At 40.4% G+C, this 23,668-nt stretch overlaps 1 protein-coding gene across 3 annotated transcripts in view; it reads left to right on the top strand.

Annotated features, from left to right (window-relative positions):
* elp4 (elongator acetyltransferase complex subunit 4) overlaps positions 1–22,826 on the top strand; it is a 169,796-nt gene extending 146,970 nt beyond the window's left edge. For all 3 annotated transcript variants that reach the window (XM_055649259.1, XM_055649260.1, XM_055649261.1), the window contains one exon: positions 22,325–22,826. In XM_055649259.1, the coding sequence (XP_055505234.1) occupies positions 22,325–22,456 (132 nt within the window). In that variant the 3' untranslated portion in view covers positions 22,457–22,826. The remainder of the gene's footprint in view (positions 1–22,324) is intronic.
* Positions 22,827–23,668: the final 842 nt, after the last annotated feature.

The raw sequence follows: 23,668 nt of genomic DNA, 5'->3' as shown, positions 1-23,668 counted from the left end.
TATACAGATAAATTTTCCGAAGGTGATTATGGAGCCCGGATGGGTCCCTAAAGCAGTAATAGTTTTATAGAACTTCTATTGAATTGGAAAACGTAAAATACTAAAACTCCCCACAGGTGCTGGTTTTATTATATATTTTTTTCAACAAACACTTCTGGTGCAGGGGAACTCCATGTCACAGCTACAAATTACTAATCAAATGTATTATTCACAGTTTTCGTCCATTTCTGAAACTTTACCGTTAAATCAAAAGGACCGCTTTTTAGTAATTGCAGGGCTGTTCGGCCTCCTGATGGGCGCTTCATATAACAGTAATCCACAGCTAGTAAAAGTTGGCTCTCAGCTGGCACCTATCCCATTCTTCAGCACAAGACTGAGAGATTTAAGAGGATGAAGAGGATAATTATTAGATTCAGGAACAGCTCTCCCACCAAAATCTGTGTTGTATTCAGTTAAAATAAAAACTGTTTATATTTCCAGAAGTACCATTATTGTATTAATACAAGGACTGAAAATTTGCAAGGAGCAGATTGCTTTTGCTTATCGTGTGCTCCCGATAAGTGGATTTGCCTATTTGGAAAGTGTACAGCAAAGTTTTAATGTAAACGGTGTCTAAAATAAAACATTTTCTGAGCCTTCCTCAAATTTCTCAAGATTTTATTCAGGAAATGGCTGAGCCAAGCAGATCTGGAAAGCAGCAGATCAAATCCCCACGTTGGTTTGGCATTGGTTCATTCTTGTCGTGTGCACCCAGGTACCGTGAAAAGCGTCTCTACTCAAGTTAGCTAATTACAATCAATAAAGGTGATAGCTGTGCAAGTGGTGATGGATACCTAATTGTGTAGGAAGGAACTTCAGATGCTGGTTTACACTGAAGATAATCACAAAATGCTGGAGTGACTCAGCAGGATAGGCTGCATCTCTGGAGAGAAGGAATGGCTGATGTTTCGGGTCGATGCCCTTCGTCAAACTGAGTCAAGGGAGAGAGAAATTGGATATATGGAAGGGTACAAAGAGAATGTTTGATGTGAAAATGACAGATCAAAGTAAACAATGATCAAGGAAAAATGTAGAACGGTTCATTGTTAGCTATGGGGAAGGTGACAACGAGGCGCACAAACAATAAAATTAATCAGGAGGACATTGTAACTAGTCAGAGAACCAGGGTGGGGGAGGGACAGAGAGAGAGGGAAAGAAAGAGTTACTTGTAGAGAAATCAATATTCTGGGTGGGTGGGTGGGAGGGAGAAAATTGCCATTGTAATTACTTCTTGTCACTTAAAAAAATGTAGAGTTAGCATTATGGATTGATGGAAATGGAATGAGATGCCCATTCCAACCAAATAAAGTACCATACCTCTATGGTAACCTCTAATATTCCATGTGAATAATGGGGCGGGTACTATATTCCAGCAAGGTGAAAAATAAGGAACAGCTTCTTTCTGCTTTTTATCAGACTATTGACCTCTCACAATCAGATTGCCAGACCTCTCACAAGCCAGGGATGTAATCCCAATCTACATTGTTGTAAGGCTTGCATTTTTTAAACTGCAATTTCTCTGTAGTTGTAACACTATATTCTGCAATCTGTTTATTTTCTGTTTGCACTACCTGCTGTACTTGTGTATGTTTGATCGTACTCATACATGGTAATAGTTGCCTGGACAGCGTGCAAGATGAAGTTTTTCACTGGAGAAGTGGCAATAATAAACCAATACTGTTACCGTGGCAAAATAAGGAATTGAGTGAATGCTCTGGTTTTGGGACCAAGAAAAATCACCTAAGGTTCCCAATGTTGGGCGAGTCCAGAACCAGGGGCCACAGTCTTAGAATAAAGGGGAGGTCATTGAAGACTGAGGTGTGAAAAAACATTTTCAACCAGAGAGTTGTGAATTTATGGAATTCCCTGCCACAGAGGGCAGTGGAGGCCAAATCACGAGATGGATTTAAGAGAGAGTTAGATAGAGCTTTAGGGGCTAGTGGAGTCAAGGGATATGAGGAGAAGGCAGGCACGGGTTGTTGATAGGGGACGATCAGCCATGATCACAATGAATGGCAGTGCTGGCTCGAAGGGCCGAATGGGCTCCTCATGCACCTATTTTTTATGTTTCTATGTTCCACAATTTTTAAGAATATCAACAAATTAAGAATTCTTAGTGATACTCTATTGGAAAAATTGCACCTTTTGGTTTTCAAATGTTGCCATTATATATTTTGGTTTGCACTGTTTGCAGGTACTATTGCAACATTTAAGAAATATTTAGACAGATATATGGATAGGAATAGTTCAGGGGTATATGGGCCAAACACACACAGGTGGTACTAGTGTAGATGAGACTGGTTGGTCACTGCAAATTGGGCTGAAGAGCCTGTTTCCATGCTGTGTGGCTATGAGACTGCAATTTATCAATGGTTAAACAGCATTCAAAAGGTCAGATGTTGCTTTGCTATCAACTACCTGTGCTTCAGTACATGGGAAGATAATTTTAGATTAAATTCATTAAGACAAAGTGACGTACACAAGAGAATTTTGTCTTATGGGAAAAGATAGCTTGACTTGCAGAGGTGTTTGCCAATTTGACAAAAGTGCTTCGGCACTCATTTTGAAGCTTTGTGAATCCATAGAGATGACATTGTTACACCTGAGATATCCAGTAACCAAGAAATTATTAACCATCATGCAGAAGACAACACCTAATCAGTGACATCAGAACATTTGATCTCTTGTGTGTCTGCTTACAGCCAAAGAAGGGGGAGACCTTAACTAATAAGGGAAATTTCATAATGAAACATGCGATCAGGGAGGATATGCTAGAACAGTACACATCACTGCTTATCCACAGCCTGAGTGCCTCACCACATTATCGGGAAGAATTGGTTTTGCTGGAGAAGGTATAGAGTAGATTTACTAAGCTGTTGCCAAGACTTGAAAATTTTAGCAATGAGGTAAAATTGGAAAAGCTAAGGTTGTTTTCTTTGAAACAACGATAGCGGAGAAGAGACTTAATGAGGCAAAAATTAAAAGGGGCCAAAAAAGTATCAAAAAACCAATTTACCCAGGCTGAGGTGTAAAAAAAAGGGCATTAATATAAATAATTGGTGTGAAGTATTAAAGGGATGACACCATATCAATGGGAGGTACACAAAAATGTTGGAGAAACTCAGCGGGTGCAGCAGCATCTATGGAGCGAAGGAAATAGGCAACGTTTCAGGCCAAAACCCTTCTTCAGCTCCATAGATGCTGCTGCATCCGCTGAGTTTCTCCAGCATTTTTGTGTACCTTCGATTTTCCAGCATCTGCAGTTCCTTCTTAAACACAATATCAATGGGACTAGGTTGCAGGGAAATATGTGGGGAAATGGAATTGCCAGGATTGCCCTGGGAGCAGCCACACAGTTGATGCAGCCACACAGCTGATGCAGCGGAAGTCTAGTACTTGCTATCTGAAAGAGTGGTAATGACAAGAACCAACGTCCCATTTAAAATTACTGGGATTGTTTTTTTGGTAAGACCATAATCTATCAGCCTCGAGACCGGGTTGGTGTCTAAAGCTTGATAGACCATTTTCTGAATGGTGGCGCAATTGCTCTTTTGTGACAGGTACAGACATGATGGGCCAAATAGCTATGACCTGTTCATGAATTTTCTATGACTCCATAATATTGTTGGTAACATGGGAGAATGCTGCATAGAACTGAATACCTTTCAGAAATCAGTGAAGTGCAGTCATGGTCATTTTGTATTTCCCTACGAAATGAAAGGAGGCCACTCAGCCCATCAATTGTGTAGCTGCTCCAGGGCAAACCTGCAACCTATTCTCTCTCAAATGGACATCAGCCCACCCTTTTTCTGCTCATGCACTTCCATTGGGGTCCATTTGCAATGGTCAATTATCTGACCAGCTGACACATGTGTAGAGTGTGAGTGCAAACCAGAACCCCTAATGAAAACCCTTGCAGTTACAGACTGAATGTGCAAACTCCACACAGGCAGCGCCAGAAGTCAGGATAGAACCCGTGTAGCAGTATTTGAGACAGCGGCACTACCTGCTGCATCATTGTGTCATACATTTGCACCAATTATTGGTTCAATCCATCCAGTTGGTACCATTTTTATTAAAAACTCAAAGGTTCTCTCCAACCAAATGAAGGCACTCATGCAACTGACTTTAAATAACCAATAAAGCGTTGGCTAGTTCTATTCATATCTCTAATGTAGATGGCTGGTTGCAATTTCCCACTCAACTTTACAGGATACCTTTGTTTATTATTCAACACCAACTAAATGTTATCATAAAGTTCTCTGTGCCTGTGTGAACCCAAGGACTTGCACAGATAGAATCCTATAAAGTGGTTCTGCCGCATCCAGTCATCAGTATATTGGGCAAGTAAACCACTAACATGGAGGAAGGTTCAAGACTATAACCAAATGCAAAAGTGATGAAGCCCAACATGAGAATGCCAAAGGTGAGGCTGAAGTATTTGCAGTTATTTTCAGCAAGAATCCCAGAATAGATGATCAATCATTTCTTCCTCTAAAATCCAGCCATTGCACGAGATAGCCTTTAGCCAACTTGATTGTTGCTGCACGATATCAAGAATCAATATAACAACATTGGATGTAATATTGTATTTATGTGGCCATTTGTTTCAATAACCAACTGTACCCTTCTGATTAAGAGGAGTGTGGCTCTTTACCTCCACTCTATCTGTGTGACAGTTTGACAATCATTTCTTGGAAACAGCACACACAAGCAAGAAAATGTGTTCAAGTTGATGGCCTCAGCATGATACAAGTACGAGGAGAGCATTTCTACAGCAAAAAGGATATCCTGAAACACCACTGTGTGGTGATTACACCACTGCAGAACAAGGAACCAAACAAATTCAATATAACCATATAACAATAACAATTACAGCACAGAAACAGGCCATCTCGGCCCTACAAGTCCGTGCCGAACAACTTTTTTCCCCTTAGTCCCACCTGCCTGCACTCATACCATAACCCTCCATTCCCTTCTCATCCATATGCCTATCCAATTTATTTTTAAATGATACCAATGAACCTGCCTCCACCACTTCCACTGGAAGCTCATTCCACACCGCTACCACTCTCTGAGTAAAAAAGTTCCCCCTCATATTACCCCTAAACTTCTGTCCCTTAATTCTGAAGTCATGTCCTCTTGTTTGAATCTTCCCTATTCTCAAAGGGAAAAGCTTGTCCACATCAACTCTGTCTATCCCTCTCATCATTTTAAAGACCTCTATCAAGTCCCCCCTTAACCTTCTGCGCTCCAGAGAATAAAGACCTAACTTATTCAACCTATGTCCTAGGTGCGTTAACACCCATGTAAGGATTATGAGAATGGTGCAATAATTAAAGGGATTATAGTAGATAATAGATAATGGATATTTATAATGTCGTGCTAGATCAGTTGAGGCATGTAAATTTTAATTTTCCAGTGATACGATTAATGTGAGAAGCCGCATTGGTCAATATCAGAGGAAATGTAGGTTATGTACTGATGAGATTATTTTCATTCTGCATCTGCACTTGGTACCCAGTCTAAATTTTAAAAAATCATGCATGGATACACTAGTTCACCATCTCTATTTCTGACAATTGTATGGTGTACAAATTGCCTCCTTTATGAACCATGTCAAAACTGACAAAACCCATTTTAAAGGGGGCCTCGTGCAAGACAAATGGCTTTTTTGATCAACTTAACCTATATTTGAACTTGTAGATGAACCAACAGTTTTTTAATTTATTGTTGCTGTCTGTTCTTTTTGAACAAAAAATGTTTCTCCAAGATTAACATGGAGTTAGGTGTGCGATGATTAGTACATGTTCAAGTAAATACCCTCATATTAGCTGCTCATTTTGCTGTGAGAGTTGAAAAGTTTTTTTAAGACCAAGGTTATCCTCATAAATGTGCAGTATTTCCATTGAATGTGTAATATAATAATTATATTAATACTAAATAGGTTGAATTCTGGTTTCTTAGTAAGATAGAATTGACGGTGGATGTTAATTTTATTAATCTTACAATATTTTGGGTTACTGAGTACAGCCAAACATTCCAAATTTAATTTGCAATTGTAACTCCAAGACATATTGGTGTTTCAAAATAATTTATTAGAGAGAGGTTGCCATAACTTGCCCTTACGTTTCCACTTTTTAGACTGCAGTATATGACTCAAATTCCTGCATGTGGAATGGAAAGTGGAGAGACAAGATTCAATGGGTCATTATGAACATTGAATCGAATGATATATCTCCTTAAGTAATTAAATCAAAGGGAGCATTAACTCCATTAATCGTGCAGACGGCATGAAAATTGGTGGCTACGTTGATAATGAAGAAGGTGGTTTAAGGCTACATCGGGGACATAGATCAGCTGGAAAGTGGAACGGAGCAGTGGCAGATAGAATTAATCCAGATATGTTTGAAGTAATCTGCTCTTGGAAATTAACCTCTGGTAGGACATATAGAGTAAATGGCAGTGATCAAGGGAACATTAACTTAGAGAGGGATCTTGGAGTGCAAATCCAGAGGTCCCTGAAGGAAGCAACGCTAATGGATAGGATAGTGAAAAGGCATGCGATATTACTGTTCAGACATCATGCAATTGCTGTATAAAACATTGAATAGATAGCTCTTAGATTATTTTGTACATTTCTGGTTCACTAGGAAAGTAATAGCTATAGAGAGAGAGTGCTGAACTAGTTCATCAGGATGTTGCCTCAAGTGAAGGGCTGTTATAAGAAGAGATTGGAAGGCTGGGTTTATTCTCATCAGGATGTAGGAGGCTAAAGGGGTGACACGATAGAGGTTTATAAAAATTATGAGAGACACTGATAGAATAGATGGTAGACTATTTTCCCAAGGCAGGGTAATCTAGAACCCGAGGGCACAGGATTAAGATGAGAGAGGAAAGAAATTAAAGAAGATCTAAAGGGAATTTTTCTCACGCAGAAGATGGTAAATATCTGGAACGAGCTGCCAGAGTAGGAAGTGAAAGCGGATACAATTACAATGTTTGAGAAGTGTTTGGATCCTTGGATAGGAAAGGAATGGAGGGCAACAAAACATCGGGATTGGCATGGACATGCAGATTCTGAGTAAACAAGCAGCAGAAAAAAAATGTATAGAATTGTTCAAACAGAAGAAGACCGTTCGGATTTTACCAGCAAAAATGGAACTAAACTATTCTTCATCCAAGCTGTTCCTCCATACCATGTGGGTTTGGCTCTTCAAATGCTTATCCATGCATCTTTCGCAATATGTTGAAGGCTTCTGCGTCCACCCCTCTTTCAAGCACTGAGTTCCAGACCAATTTTTTAAAAAGGTCCCTTATCCTCCTATGATTATATGTAATATTACAAGTCATCTGGCCGTGCCAAATGTCTTCTGGTCATAGTTTGCTGACTTTTTAACCCAATAATAATTGTAGGCGCTGTGAGTTTATCATTGCATTTCCAATTATTTCTGGGCCATTAAGTGTATCAATGTTGCCTGGATTTCCTTACCATCTCGTCATTACCTATCTCTTGCCTCACATTTTGAATGACAGATGAGGCGTTTAAAGTTGTTCGTTAGCTTGATGCAGTTACATGTTACTAGAGACTTCAGTTCTTGATGCAGATGGTTCACAATTTCAACTGTTTGATAATGTAAGAAGCAAAATCATGTCTAAAGGGCCTGTCCCACTTTCACAACCTAATTCACGACCTTTTTTACTCGTGGACATTTTTCATCAGGCTAGAAAAACGCCCCGACCTACTTGATGCCACGAGTACCTACGACTAGCATCATGGCCTGCTATGACCTACCTACGACCTCCTACGACCTCGTGACGACCATGCTGCGAGTATGAGTCAAGGGCAAACGCGGCAGAGGTCGTGAATTAGGTTGTGAAAGTCGGACAGGCCCTTTATTCTTCCTTTCGTTTAAAATATGTGTAGTGCTGCATTTAAATAGAAAAATAAAATATTGGCGTTTTAAACCTAAGGTACTTGTGGCGCTTTTATCATTTATTTGCTAAATGTATTTTGATTTGCAAAATATGTGCATTCAACGTTACTGCAACAGTACTGTTTAAACATGATTTTAAAAATCCTATCTCCTCACACTTATCTGCCTTGCTAAAGTTCAGTTTGCCGGCAAGAAGCTTGGGAATCTTACTGTAGACATCCTGTCAAAAACTGTGGGGCTTCAGCATTTCAGTCCAACCTATTAAAACTGAAAGCACCATTTATATGCATTTTCTGCAGTGTTTTACACTGCCTTACTGTCTTCATGCTACCTCTGGGTAAAATTCAGCTCTGCTGAAAACATTTAAATTAGACAGACTGCTAAAGGGCTGTTTGGGGTTTTTTTTATTTATTTTTTTATTCGTGTATCTCTGCAACTCAAACATAGTCCTGTGTCCTTTGACCTGCTCAACAGAATTTGTCTTAGTACCTTTGGGCTGCTGACCTCCAAAATGAAAATGAATGACTACCAGGAACTAGTGTGATTTCTTTTTTCATTCATTATTGTGTAGTGTATTAACTTTTATTTTTTTGGTAAATTTAAAGATAGCAGAGGATTCTTGATAGCGTATTAAATGTTTAATCAATGCAATAGGTATTAAGTATAATTCATCAAGTTTCTCCATGAGGTTTTCTAAATTGTGACAGGACTTCGACAAAGCACTATGACATTGTTCAGATGCAGGTAAAGAACATAGATTTTTATTTATGTTATTATTCTTTTCCTGTTTTTAAATAGTTCTCCGGGCTCAAGAATCATAAATGTTCATCACATGTTCCCTACACTGCTACATTAGAGTTCCTATTGTTGATAGAAATGATAAACTGGCTGTGCTTCTTTGTAACTAATGGAACTATATGGAAACAATGGGGAAATAACTGCAGCGGGTAGCAGTTGTGCTTCGAGAACATCTTACTTCTCCTTTTAGACAACAGACTTTAGAAATGCCGTGCGGAAACAGGCCCTTCAGTCCACCGAGACCACATGGACTAGTGATCACCCCGTACACTAGCACTATCCTACACTAGGGACAAATTATTATTTTTACAGAAGCCAATTAGCCTAAGAACCTGTACGTCTTGTGGAATGTGGGTGGAAACTGGGACACCTGGAGAAAACACATGAGGTCACAGGGAGAACATGCAAACTTCATACAGGCAGCACCTGTAATCGGGGTCGAATCCAGGTATCTGGTGCTGTAAGGCTGCAACTCCATTGCTGTGCCACCCCAAAACAAGCAGTCCTTGTTCACTGCTAGTATTAAAAATAATGTGCCACCCTTTGAACCATAGCATCTTCATACTTAAGGGGTAGGATGCTTCTAGAATAATAGTTTTCAGTCTTTTGCCAATGACTGATATTTCTGAAATGGAACGGTGGCCTACATGGTGGTTCTGATGCCTTAAAAACATAATGCAATATGAGAGAGACAACTATTTAGCTTATCACTGACAAATTTAAGATCAGACAGTATGTTGTGACTTTGGTGGTTTTATATTTAGCCTTTGATTACCTCAAAGTCCATAGCTCCCTGAAAGTGGCACCACATGTGTTTAGGATTGTGAATGGGACATTTGGAATGTTTTCCTTTTAGGCTGAGGCATGAGATATAAATGTTCGGATGCCATGTTACAGCTGTGCTAAACATTGGTTAGATTGCGCATAGAATATCGTGTACAGTTCTGGTTGCCACACTATCGGAAGGATGTAGTAGCAATAAAGAAAATGCAGAAGAGATTAATCTGGGTGTTATCTGGAATGAAGGGCTATAGTTATAAGGAGACTGGGTTTATACTTTCTGGAGTGTAGGATGTCAGGGGTGACATAATGCAGCAAAAAAATTAATTTTACTTTCAAAGAAATTCATTGCCAAGACGTAAATCACAATTGTATAATGGTTTGTCTTTTGGTACATGGAAAGATTCTAGATCAGTGGATGATTTTGATTCTCCCATAATCTGCTTGGTTAATAACCCAAATAATCATCTTTGCCTTAAGCATTTCATGGAAAAGTTGATCATTTGAAAATATCTGGTCACAAGAGAACATTGTGCAAGACTGAGATGTATGATTCTAACATGATGGTTTAATTGCAACAGATAAACTAAAATATTAATATTCTAAATTCTAAATATTCTAAAAGAGAGTGGTGAGTCTCTGGAACTCTCTGCCGCAGAGGGTAGTCGAGGCCAGTTCATTGGCTATATTTAAGAGGGAGTTAGATGTGGCCCTTGTGGCTAAGGGGATCAGAGGGTATGGAGAGAAGGCAGGTACGGGATACTGAGTTGGATGATCAGCCGTGATCATATTGAATGGCGGTGCAGGCTCGAAGGGCCGAATGGCCTACTCCTGCACCTAATTTCTATGTTTCTATGTTTCTATCAGACTTTGTTATCTTCATGGATATATGAAGTAGACATTTGAAAGAAGAAAACATTTGAGAGCATTTAGATAATTAATGAACTTATGTGATTTGATTTAACTCAATGTAATGCAAGGATGTTTTAATACTTTATTCGTAATAACAATGCCAAAGCAACTTTTCTCTGGAGCATCGAAAGCTGGGGGGGGAGACCTGATAGAGGTATATAAAATTATGAGAGGCTTAGGTAGGGTAGACAGTCGGAGACTTTCTTGTGAGTTCAGCATTGTTTTCTTGTATCTTGCCTCGTCACGATGAATGCAATAGCTCCTTATTTCCAACAAGAAGAATCTCAATGTTCAACCAATTATTTTGTTATGAAACTCTGATCTCAGATTGTCTGTAATAAATGAACAGAATGGGTTGTCAAAGTTGTAGGTACATGGAACTGCAGATGCTGGGAATCTGTTGCAAAAAATAAAGGAGAACATCCAGAAGAAATCAGAGGGTCGGGCAGCATTTGTGGAGGGATATGCCAGTCGAATCCTTCTTCTAAACTGAAAGAGTAGAGGATAATTAGCAAATATAAAGAGGTGGGGAATGGGTGAGGCAAAGGTCAGTAGCCAGGATACAGGTGAGAGCCTTGCTTGGTAGATAATGGTCAGATGGGGGAGTGAAGGGTAGAGATTGCAAAAGAAGCTGTGAGGTGATAAGCTGAGAACAAAAACCTGCAGATTCTGGAATCGGAAATAAAAGGAAGGAGAAAATTGAATTTAAGGAACTGCAGATGCGGGTTTAAACCGGAGAGAGACACAAAAAGATGGAGCAACTAAGCGGGACAGGCAGCATCTCTAGGGAAGGAATGGGTGACGTTTCGGATCGTGATCGTGACCCTTCTTCAGAGGGTGGTGACTGATGGGAACAGTAAACAGAGAGGAGTGGGGACCAGTGGGGGAGGGGGAAAGGAAATCCAGTGGGGGAAGTATCTGGGAAGGAAGAAAATAGAACCAGGTAGTGCAGCAACACGTCCAAATGCAGCTAGCTCCCACACATATTTCCGCTTTTGTAATGTTAACTCGGCACTAATTATTAGTCAGCAAATAAGGCAGATTCTATTGCTGTTTATCCTTTTTGAGAGAGCAGAGGAGACCTTGGTTTAAGGGCAACACTGTCAACAGTACTTCAAACCTGGGCATTGCAGTGAAACGTCTGGCTAGATTTTTTTAATTCAAGTCTCTAGAGTAAAACCTTTAACATTCTGGCTCATATCCAAGAATTCTACCAAATGAGCAAAAACTGGCATATTCCTTCATGAGATTACATATCTTGGCTGAATTTATACTGATAATCCAATATATACAAGGTAGACACAAAATGCTGGAGTAACTCAGTGGGACAGGCAATATCTCTGGAGAGAAGGAATGGGTGACGTTTCGGGTTGAAACCCTTCTTTAGACTGAGCTTTGTCTATATGGATAACACTGAATCAAAGCAGCATGTATATTCCAAACAAATTCTGGCTGATGTTACATTTTTTTTGCAGTTGTATCTATCCAGAATAATGCAGGTCCAGAAATAATGCGGAATACAACTGGAAAGAATGGTCCTAAAGGGTAATAATGAATTTTGGAGCAATTTAAAATCAATTGTCACTTAATACCCTTGTAGTTTGAATCCTACTTCAGCTCTTCTTTAGTGAGTACTTACAGAACAAATGTTCAACATGTAACCTGAAGCAAGAGGGACTTGACGTATTTGAAGGGTTACAAGTTCAGGTATTACGCTTGACTGATTTTCCAAATAAGCCAAGATGCTGTTAGCCTTTTTTTATTACTCAGGGCCTAGAATTCAAGCAGTTTCTGGAAAACAGCACTTAACCATACAAACTAGCAGCAGGTTTTACAATTCGTCATCTGGTTATCTGCTTATTCTGTAGCATAACCGAGTCATTTTTCAGAGAATGATCCATAAGCAGGAGTATACATCTGGCAGTACTGTACCTAAGCTGCTGAGATGGGTGGCACAGATCACACATCCTATCTATCACAGAGCAATGAAAAGGGCCCATTGGCCAACTGTGGTCATGCTGGCAGTCAAATAGTTATCTATTATTAACCCTATTTCCCAGCACTCATTCTGTAGTTCTTACCATTTCAATTGCTCATCCAGACACTAAAGTACTGTGGGAGAATCTGTCTTCATCACCCCATATTCCAGATCTCAACCATCCTTTGGATGTAAAAAAAAATGTTTCTCAAATCCCCTCTGAAGCTCCTACCTTTTTTCTTAAATTTTGCTAAACCTGAAACTAGGAATCTCATATACTTTCTGAATCATCTGATTTACTTGTGCTGCTATCTTCAGAAATTATAGGATCATAAACCTAGGGAACAGGCCCTTCGGCCCGACTCATCCATGCTGACCAAGGTGCCCCATCCATGTTTGGCCATTTCCCCGCACCTGGTCCATATCTCTCTAAACTGTTCATATCCGTATATCTGCCCAAAACTCTTTTAAATATTGTTATTGTGCCTGCCTCAACTTCTCACAACTTGTTCCATATACTCAACAACCTCTGTGTGGAAAAAATGGCCCCTCAGGTTCCTATTAAATCTTTCCCCTCTCACCTTAAACCTGTGCCCTCTAGTTCTTGATTCCTTGAACTATATAGTACACCAAGATCCTTGTGTTCCTTCGTAGTTCCAAGGAATCCATACATTCACTGTTATTAGTCTTATTAGCCCTCCCAAAATGCACCATCTCACATTTTCAGGAAGAAATGCCGTCTGCCATTGTCCCTTTGGCAGAATCATTCTATAGGTGAACACTATTCTCCTTACAGTCAAATTTCATGTTGGCTGTAAACATACACATACACATCATACTTCCTGTGTTTGCATCAAAATATTAATGTTACAAACTACAAGTGTTCCAGCACCTAACTATGCAACATACCACTGTTCCCAAGCTTCCAATAGCAAAAATAAACTTTCCTCATCAAACCTCCACCCAAAGCCTACTCCCAAAACCAAAATAGGGATCCAGTTCTTAGATTCAATGGACCCTTTACCGTTCAGACCAGTTTCCCCATTCAGGTCTTTGCCAGAGGCCTTTTAGCCCAATTCAACCTCACTATCCTCATCAATTCACTTAATTACTGCAAAAACAACAGTCAAATTTGTTGGACACAATCTCCCCGGAACAAAGTAATGTGGACTATCCTCGATTTATCCCTGCTGCTCCGTGCAAATGAATCTTGTCCCTGTATTATTAAATAAAACACACTTATACAGAAAGCTGTTATATTTGTTTGTTGTTCCAAGTGCGTTAATTGTTCCCAGTTGTTCAAGTATACATTTTGTAAATCGCCACGCTTAGTGGAGTTAGCAAGTCACCAATTGTGCTCTATTTTATGCTTTAGAATTGGTCATAGGAAGGAAGGTTTTGTTAAAGCCTCCTCCTTCACGCTCATTAAACAAGGCAGTGAATTGGGATCACTCGCAAGCAAAAACATATAACATTCAAAATAGTGACTTTCAGGTTGTAACCAGTAACCTCACAATAATAATACAAAATACCATAGGAAGAGGTGAATAAGATGTCTCTAAAACATTAGCATTTCTCCATAACTATGAGAATTCTTTACCACAGAAACAGACTATTGACTGACATCTACTACAAACCTACTGACTCACATAGCTATCTTGACTACACTTCTTCCCACCCTGCTTCCTGTAAAGACTCTATCCCCTACTCCCAATTCCTCCGTCTACACCGCATCTGCCCAGGATGAGGTGTTCCATACTAGGGCATGAGAGATGTCCTCATTATTCAGGAAACGGGGGTTCCCCTCTTCCATTATAGATGAGGCTCTCACTAGGGTCTCCTTGATATCCCGCAGCTCCGCTGTGGCTTCCCCCTCCCCCCATTCGTTACAAGGACAGAGTCCCACTTGTCCTCACCTTCCACCCCATCAGCTGTCGCCTACAGCATATAATCCTCCAACATTTTTGCCACCTCCAATGGGATCCACTACTGGCCACATCTCCCCATCTCCACCCCTTTTTGCTTTCCGTAGATACCGATCCTTACGAAACTCCCTGGTCAACTCGTCCCTTCCCACCCAAACCACCCCCTTCCCAGGTACATTACCCTGCAACCGCGGGAGATGCAACACCTGGCCCTTTACCTCCCCCCCTCGATTCCAACCCAAGGATCCAAACAGTATTTTCAGGTGAGGCAGAGGTTCACTTGCACCTCCTCCAACCTCATCTACCATATCCGCTGATCCAGGTGTCAACTTCTGTACATCGGCGAGACCAAGCGCAGGTTCGGCGATCGTCCAGCGGTATGAACATTAACTTCTCTAACTTCAGATAGCCCTTGCTTTCCCTCTCTCCCCATCCCCTCCCCCTTCCCATTTCTCCCACCTGTCTTACTGTCTCCGACTACATTTTATCTTTGTTTCCCCCTCCCCCCCCTCCCCGTCATCAGTCTCAAGAAGGGTCTCGACCCAAAACGTCACCCATTCCTGCGCTCCATGGATGCTGCCTGACCCGCTGAGTTACTCCAGAATTTTGTGTCTACCTCAGAATTCTTTACCAATTGAACGAAGTGTAGTTGCATTTTAAAAGTCTAACTGATGCTGAAAGGCCGTTGAGTGGCATAAATTATGGAATGTTACACCACAGAAAGAATCTTTTTAGTCCCTCGAGTGTGTGTCAGCTACGAGTGGAGCAATCCCATTAGTCTCAAATTAATTTTCCTCGAATACCTACCCTGTTGAAATCCCTGTTTGCTTGGTATGATTCTCTGCATAAATGTTGTTTTGCACTCATCCCTCTAGCATCCTGTGGGTGAAACTTTAAATCTGTGCCGCTGGCCCTGGAAGCATTCACTTTCCTCTGTTTACCTCATCCAAACCAATCACGATTATATTACCTCTAACAAATCTACTTTGCATCAAGGAAATAATGCCTACTTTTCCAATCTCACCTTTTATCTCAAATCTCCCACCCCTGGGATCAATGCAGTGAATCTTTTCTGCAACGTCTACACATCTACATATTTTTCCAAGAATGGTGTGCAGAATTGGATGTGATATTCCAGTCATTGCCTTCATTTCTGTGTTAGATATGTTCTATGTATGAATCCAAGGTTTCCCTGTGGTTTACTAATCACCAGCTCAACATGCCCTATCACCTGCTAAACAAAATGTGTTCAACCATGTTTTTCTTTTCCTGCACAACCCTTGGGAACTTGATATACAGTGCCCTCCATAATGTTTGGGCCAAAGACCCATCGTTTATTTATTTGCCTCTGTACTCCACAATTTGAGATTTGTAATAGAAAAAAATCACGTGGTTAAAATGCACATTGTCCGATTTTATTAAAGAGTATTTTTATACATTTTGGTTTCACCATGTAAAAATTACAGCTGTGTTTATACATAGTCCCCCCATTTCAGGGCACCATAATGTTTGGGACTCATAGCTTCAAAGGTCTTTGAAATTGATCAGGTGTGTTTAATTGCCTCCTTAATGCAGGTATAAGAGAGCTCTCAGCACCTAGTATTTCCTCCAATCTTTCCATCGCCTTTGGAAACTTTTATTGCAACATGAGGATCAAAGTTGTGCCAATGAAAGTAAAATAAGCCATTATGAGACTGAGAAACAAGAATAAAACTGTTAGAGACATCAGTCAAACCTTAGGCTTTCCAAAATCAACTGTTTGGAACGTGATTAAGAAGAAAGAGAGCACTGGTGAGCTTCCTAATCGCAAAGGTACTGGCAGGCCAAGGACGACTTCCACAGGTGATGACGGAAGAATTCTCTCTATAATAAAGAAAAATCCCCAAACACCTTTCCGAAAGATCAGAAACACTCTTCAGCAAACAGGTGTGGACTTGTCAATGACCACTGTTTGCAAAAGACTTCATTGTTGAATACCTGCCAAGGTCTCCAGTTTCATCACCAGGGATACTTTCAATCTCCTGTTGTACCACCAATCATATCTCCGGTAAAGGGAGAAAATGCAGGAATGTACTGTACACTTGCAGGTCGCATCTGAAAGCCCACTCTAAAGTACCCGGGTCATGATTGAGACTGACCATCAACCCCTAATCAGCATTCTGAACAAACCGATGCACGCTTCTCCAGGACGCCTGCAACGTATGTTGCTATAGCTACAGAAGTGTAACATTGTTCTAACCTACAAACATGGCAAGGTCATGCACCTGGATGGCACCCTGTCACGTGCTCCACGGAAGGCCTGGCAGAGCATCACCAGAGAAGACACCAAGCAACTGGTGATGTCCATGAATCGCAGACCTAAAGCAGTCATTGCATGCAAAGGATATGCAACAAAATACTAAACATGACTACTTTCATTGACATGACATTGCTGTCCCAAGCATTATGGTGCCCTGAAATGGGAGGGACTATGTATAAACACTGTTGTAATTTCTACATGGTGAAACCAAAATGTATAATAATGGCCTGTATTCAAATCTGACAATGTGCACTTTAACCACATATGATTTTTTCTATTACAAATCTCAAATTGTGGAGTACAGAGGCAAATAAATAAATGATGGGTCTTTGTCCCAAACATTATGGAGGTCACTGTACCGTCTGTGAATACAGATTTTGATAGTAACTTATTTTTTAAGCTATTTGGGGTCATGGGCAACTGCCAAGACGTTTCCAGTCTGTTTTTTCTCCTCCTTTCTTCAGGAAGCTTAACGCAATGGATACTCTCCTAATGTGGCTGAGGTTGAGTACCACGGATCAGCAGTGGAGATTGATTAGTAAGGGCGTCAAAGGTTAAGGTCAAGGGACAAGGCAGAAGAATGGGGTTGAGAGGGAAAAATAGATCAGCCATGATCAGATGGCAGATTCGATGGGCCGAATGGTCAGATTCTGTGTTCTTATGTCTTATGGTCTTATCAGCAGCTTATCCAAGAGTCAGTGACTCATATCTCAAGTATTTCATTGCACACATACAGGTGGAAATTGGAAGTCTTGTTTAATTTGAACGTCGGCGACTGAAAGTGTATGTAAAGGCACATGTGAGCCGCGGGCTCCTGCAGTGAACTCTGTCATTTGAACTGAACTCTAATTAGAACAAATAAGCAGACCAACTGCAATACTGGACCTTGGTTTGCTACATATTAGGAATAGTTATGTTATGGGTATTATGTCACCACTGTAAGCTGATATTGAGACATGGTGATGAAATTGATAGGTTTCTAATGTGTGAGCTCCTGCCACACCATGCAAGTCAACTAATATATTTTGGCTTAAGCCTTGAGGCTGGAAGTCAAATGATCTTTAAGATATCCACTTGTCAAGTAGCTGTCTTTGTTTTTTTGTAAACAGAAAATGCTTGGAATTCAAACAATGAGGACGTGGCTATGCTTTTATTGAGCTTAAGATAAAAATCAATGTTCAGGGACTAGCATTCCTCCACTTGTGATGCTTAGAGGAAGCTCAGAAAATCAAGCGTATTCATTGGATTCACCAACTAATTACAGGCCTGTTCAGGCTTTAGGGTGCGAGTGATGTGGCGTGATTGTCTACCACTGCCAGAGGGGTCGAACCTGATCGAGTCAACCAATAGTTTTTAAGACTTGTAATATTTTTTATTATTGTATGTTGTGTTGGTAAACTTGTTTTCTTTGGACAGAAATTATGAAGCAATTCAAAGGCGTGCTTCGTGCAAACATGGACGAGTGATGCAATGGACACTGCTTTGTCTATTTTAAAGTGTATTTTCTTCACAGCGATGCATATAGGGTTTATACTCGTGGGTATCAGCCTAATGCCACGTGAAGCCGAGTTAGACCATATTTTTCACATCCATCTAGATGCAAAGGCAATTAAGTTGTACTCACTAAAAATATTTAATACTAGTGAAATGATAAAGCAGGCATAGCCTACATGTGGTATTGCTGAATTTTGAAATCTAGAAACTTCTCAATTTATTTCAATTTTGTCATTTCCGGTAAATCAGAATTTATAATTTTTAATATTGCGTTCACTGTCTAAATGTAAAGAAATGTACAACTCCGTTTTGCAAGGGGCCGATTGAACCAACCAAGCATTTATTGATGAACTACTGGTTATGGCAGGTCTATCACAAACAAAGTTGTTATGGCAGCACTTTGAATTGTTCTATAAATAACACAAAAGGGAATTTTGGCTCAGCTGCCATTTTTCTCCACTGTACAGTCTTGGTATCATCATAAAAGCCTCTTTAGTTTCTTCAATCAAAACATTGTTAAGACCCACCTCTTTTCATCAAGCTTTTGGCCAGCCGCCTTAGCATCACCTTCCAGCCAAGTCACATTTTTTTTGAGATGGAATATGTTGCATCTTAGGACAATTTACTGCAAGGAAAGTGTTGCATAAATACAATTGTTGTTTTGTGTTAATATTCTATATCATTACCACCATTTGATAACACTAATGTTATTGTAAGAAACATTTTTTTTAAATGTTGGATACATTGAGTGGCAGGAAGAAACCTTTTTGTTAGAATAGCCCATTTGTAAGCTGTACTGCATGGAAACGAGCCCTTCAGCCCACCCTGTGCATGCTGACCAAGTTGGCATATTGGACTGGTCCCATTTGCTGTATTTGGCCCATAGCTCTTTAAACCCTTCCTACCCATATATCTGTCCAAAGGTCCCTGCGTCTCAAGATTGTAAGTAAAAGCAATTGTTTAGTTAATCATTTGGAATTGGCGGCACCTCGCGGCAGCGGCCTCTGTAAACCATCTGTCTGTCTTTTTTTTATTTTAGTTCTGTTGAGTGTATAGTTTGGTTATAGTTTATATATTGTTTTTAGGTGTGTATATGTGGTGGGCGGGGGAGAACTTTTAAATCTCTTCCCTGTACGGGGGACCCGACCTTTTCCCTGTCGGGTCCCCGTTGTCGTTGGGGCCTAGCACTGTGGAGCGGCCTCCAACCGGAACGACCTGGGGGCTCCAGTCTCGGTGCCTGCGGACTCACCATCGTGGAGCTGGCCAACTTTGGAGTGTGGAGAGCTGTGGTGGCGCGCGGCTGCGACCCGACTTTGGAGCTTCGGAGGCTCCAGCCGCAGGCCCGGTGGACGGTAACATCGGGAGCTCGCGGGTAAATGGTGGGAGACCGTTTTTCGGAGCTCCCACAATGGCAACTTCTCCCGCCTGAATTGCGGGGTTGAAAATGACCTGGAGCGGTGCCTTACATCGTCCGGCACGGCTTTAACGGCTGCGGGACTTACCATCGCCCACCGAGGGCTCCAACATCAAGACCCGGAGCAGGGTCTTACATCCCCCGGCGCGGCCTTAACGGCCGCGGGACTTGCCATTGCCCGCCGGGGCTTTAACATCGGGAGAAGAATGGAAAACAGGGGAGAGACAATGACTTTGCCTTCCATCACAGTGAGGAGGAGATTCACTGTGATGGATGTTTGTGTAAATTGTGTTAATTGTGTTTCTTGTTAATTGTTTCTTTTTGTTGTATAACTGCAGAAACCAAATTTTGTTTGAACTTCATTTGAGGTTCAAATGACAATAAACAGTATTGTATCGTATTGTATTTACAGGGAATAAACTAGAAATGTTATAGATCAGTGCGTTCTATTTACATTTTGGAAAAGGTACCAGAATGTGAACAAGGCATTAACCTTGGTGGATGGACAAATCTTATATAGTCTTATATATCATCATACACAATATTTTTGGCATATTTTCTTACTTCCCCCAGAAGTTATTCCCACAATTGACCATGTGGAAGGAATGAGGCCCCGCTCAATAATATCCAAGCTATTTACTCATCGACCGACTGATTGCTTAAAATTATGTTTCATTATTCATCTTCTCAGAAAATGGTACGTCAATCTCTGGGATAATTGCATGAAAATAAAAGCAGAAAATGATGCAATTACTCAGCAGGTCGGGCAGCATCTGTGGTGAGAGGAACAGAGTTAAAATTTCAGGTCAATGACCATTCTTTCGAAATAGTGAAGTTCACAAAGCAAATGAGTTTAAGTTATAGGAGCAGAATTAGGCCATTCGGCCCATCAATTCTACTCCACCATTCAATCATGGCTGAAAATGTTTAAAGTAGCAGAGAGGGAAGAGGGTGATGGAAAGAGTAAAGAATAAAAAATATATTTTTATTGAGTCCCCATGACACAAATGATGGTGGTGCATGTTGAGTAACAAGATGAGATGGTGTTCCTCAAGTTTATTTGGAACAGACAAGCAGGTGAGAGTGAGATGAACTTAAATTGAGGATCACTATATGAGCTTGCATGGAGTCATTGTACAAAACCGTAATCTAATCTGCATTTAGTTTGTCCAGTACGGAGGAGAGAACATTGTAAGCACCTAGTGCAGTACAGGAAGTCATAGTTGGTATGGTCCTTCAGAACCTTAAAAGAAGTGGAGTTGGGGAAAGTAATGTGGAGTGTAGTGGGAGAAGATGTGACAGTGTCATTATGCTGAAGGTAGCAGAAACTATGTACATTGAATGTGGAAAAGATTGGAGAAAATAATGAGGGCAAACGGAACCCTATCTTGCTCCTGGTCGAGAAAGAAGGGATAAGGGCAGAAAAGTGCTGAAAATGAAAATGAGTTGGAAACCTTGTGAACTATGGTGGAGAAAAAGAAGGAAACGTATTGGTAGCCATATTGGGAAAGGTGTTATGATCAGCCAACGTGACATCTTTCAGTGACTTTTGGTCCTCATGCTATCACAGATATTCCCTTTGACCCCTCCATCCCTTCTTTGAAACTTTATAATATTTCTATCTAACATTTCCTAGTTCTGATGAAACAGATGCAGCACAACTAAGTGTTTAAGAAGGAACTGCAGATGCTGGAGAATCAAAGGTACACAAAAAAGCTGGAGAAACTCAGCGGGTGCAGCAGCTATGGAGCGAAGGCAACATTTCGGGCCGAAACGTTGCCTATTTCCTTCGCTCCATAGATGCTGCTGCACCCGCTGAGTTTCTCCAGCTTTTTTGTGTACCAGCACAACTAAGTGTTAGGCATACATTTGTGTGTACGTTGGGTGAGTTTGTGTCCACCTTATACCACAGATGAAGACACAAAGTTATTCCATGTTCAAAAGGAAGACTGGTGAATGACTTGGACTATAGATCCTTCCACTCCACTGCAATTCACTGCCTGCCACTTATTTGATCATTGACAAAGATGTATGTCATCTGTCAGTCCTCCTTGATGGGAATTATAGGGTGATTCAAATGAATAAATGAATGTTATAAATATAAACCGATTTGAATTACTGCATGCTCTTTTATGCAGCATTAAGATTTTGTGCTTTATTTTTTCACATGGGGTTTAAAATGTTTATGAATGATTAATTTAGGATCTGCTTAGCCACAAGATTTCATTGCAGAAATGTTCTGCTGTGACAGTCGACAACAAACTCACCTCTCAAACTGGAAGGTCCACATCCCCTTCCAGAGGTTTGAACAGATGATCTAAGCTAATACCAGCAAACTACAGTAAGCACTCTGCAGAGAGTCCTTGCTTCCCTCTCAAGCAAATGTCAAAGATCCTGCAGCATTACTAGAAGAGAAATGTGATTTCCCAGCAGTGACTCAACTGACACACATGTAGTCGTGGGACCTTAAAGCAGAATGATTCACTGGAATATTTCCCCCATTAAAACGATGACTGCACTTCAAAGATACATTGGTTCTTAAGCAAGTGAAATGCAGTGTGTAACTGCAAATTATTACTAGAAAGTGCTATTGCTTTTGTTCTTTGACGTCAACTTTTCTGGAATGAAATTAAATAATCATTGATTTTTCTCTGCAATTCAGATTTTTATTATTATTGTGGTGATTTATCTGAGGTAGCCTTTACAGATTTTAAATAGTCTTTTTCTTCCTTTCTCTCCTTTTAACAGAGACTGCATTTGCCTCCAGACTTGTCAGACACAGTGAGCCGATCAAGCAAACAAGATGTGGCAGAATCAGCCAAACTGCTGAGCTCAGGATGTGGTGGTGTAGCCAGCGGCAATAAGCACCTGGACTTCTAGTGACTTTTGTTGAGCCATTTCACTCTGTATTCTCATCATATGTAAAGTGTTATTATAAATCATTAGTGTATGTAAATAAAAGCAATAAATGTTATTGTTTGGTTCATTAGTAAGCACATTCTCTCCATAACCCTTGTAATTGGCACACATCGCAGTGATAATGAGTTGACCATGTGAAGGATTTTATCAAATAAAACTCCCTCTTGTTTACAAGTGAATCAAAATCAGGCCATAAAATATTTATTTGTGGTCAGAGGACAGAAAATTGCAAAGGAAGCCAGGTTGGATTTGTTGAATTGCTATATGTACAGGATTTTGCAAACCTTTGTCTATGCATTTTGAATAAACAACATCTTTATCTTTGCGCATACACCCATTGCTGCTCATTCTTTGCAAGGCGGATTCTAAGAGATGTGACAAGCTGCTACCTCATTTCAGGTTCTTAAGGAACTATATATGAATATGTGTTAATAACTAAATTATAAAGAAATGAATGTGCAATAAACTCAATCCATTTGGAGCTTCCCAGCACAATGCAAACTTTCTGTCAAGAGAAAACTAATTGAATTCTTACTATAGCAAATTCTGCTCTTCACATAAGGGCTCAAGATATGTTGTGGGAATATTATCAGGCAAAACATAACAGCAAGCCACTGACAGAAATGCTGGGACTAATGAGCCAAATGTTGGTCAAAGACATAGGTTTTAAGAAGACCTATGAAAGTAGGAGAGAACTAGATGTTCAAGGAGGGAATTATTGAGTGTAGAGGTCAGGTAGTAGACTCGCCTCCATAAATATTGTTGATGTATGAACACAGGTTTCGAAAAGAGCAGAGATTTCAGAGAATTCAGAATCATTGTTGATGTATGAAACCCAATGAAAATTCCAGTTCTCCAAGTTCATAGCATAATCAATAAATAACATAACTACACAATAAATACAACGACAAAGCTAAACAGCAGAATGCAGCAATGATTGTGGTACAATCTGAGTAACATATAATAAAATGCCAAAGTGAAGTTGCAGAGAGAAGGTAGAAGAGAGAAAAGGGAATGGCCAGAATGGCAAGCATCCTTGACATTACTTATGGCCTTCCTCATGCAACACACTGTGAAACTGGACTGCATTAACAGAAGTGATGAGCCTGTAATACACTGGGATGTGTTCACTATTTTCTGCTGGTTAAGGAGGTCAAGATCAGAGTAGTTGCC

The sequence above is a fragment of the Leucoraja erinacea genome, chromosome 18 (assembly GCF_028641065.1).
Source record: "Leucoraja erinacea ecotype New England chromosome 18, Leri_hhj_1, whole genome shotgun sequence".
NCBI classification, from domain to species: Eukaryota; Metazoa; Chordata; class Chondrichthyes; order Rajiformes; family Rajidae; genus Leucoraja; species Leucoraja erinaceus.
This window is presented reverse-complemented; position numbering and strand designations above follow the sequence as displayed.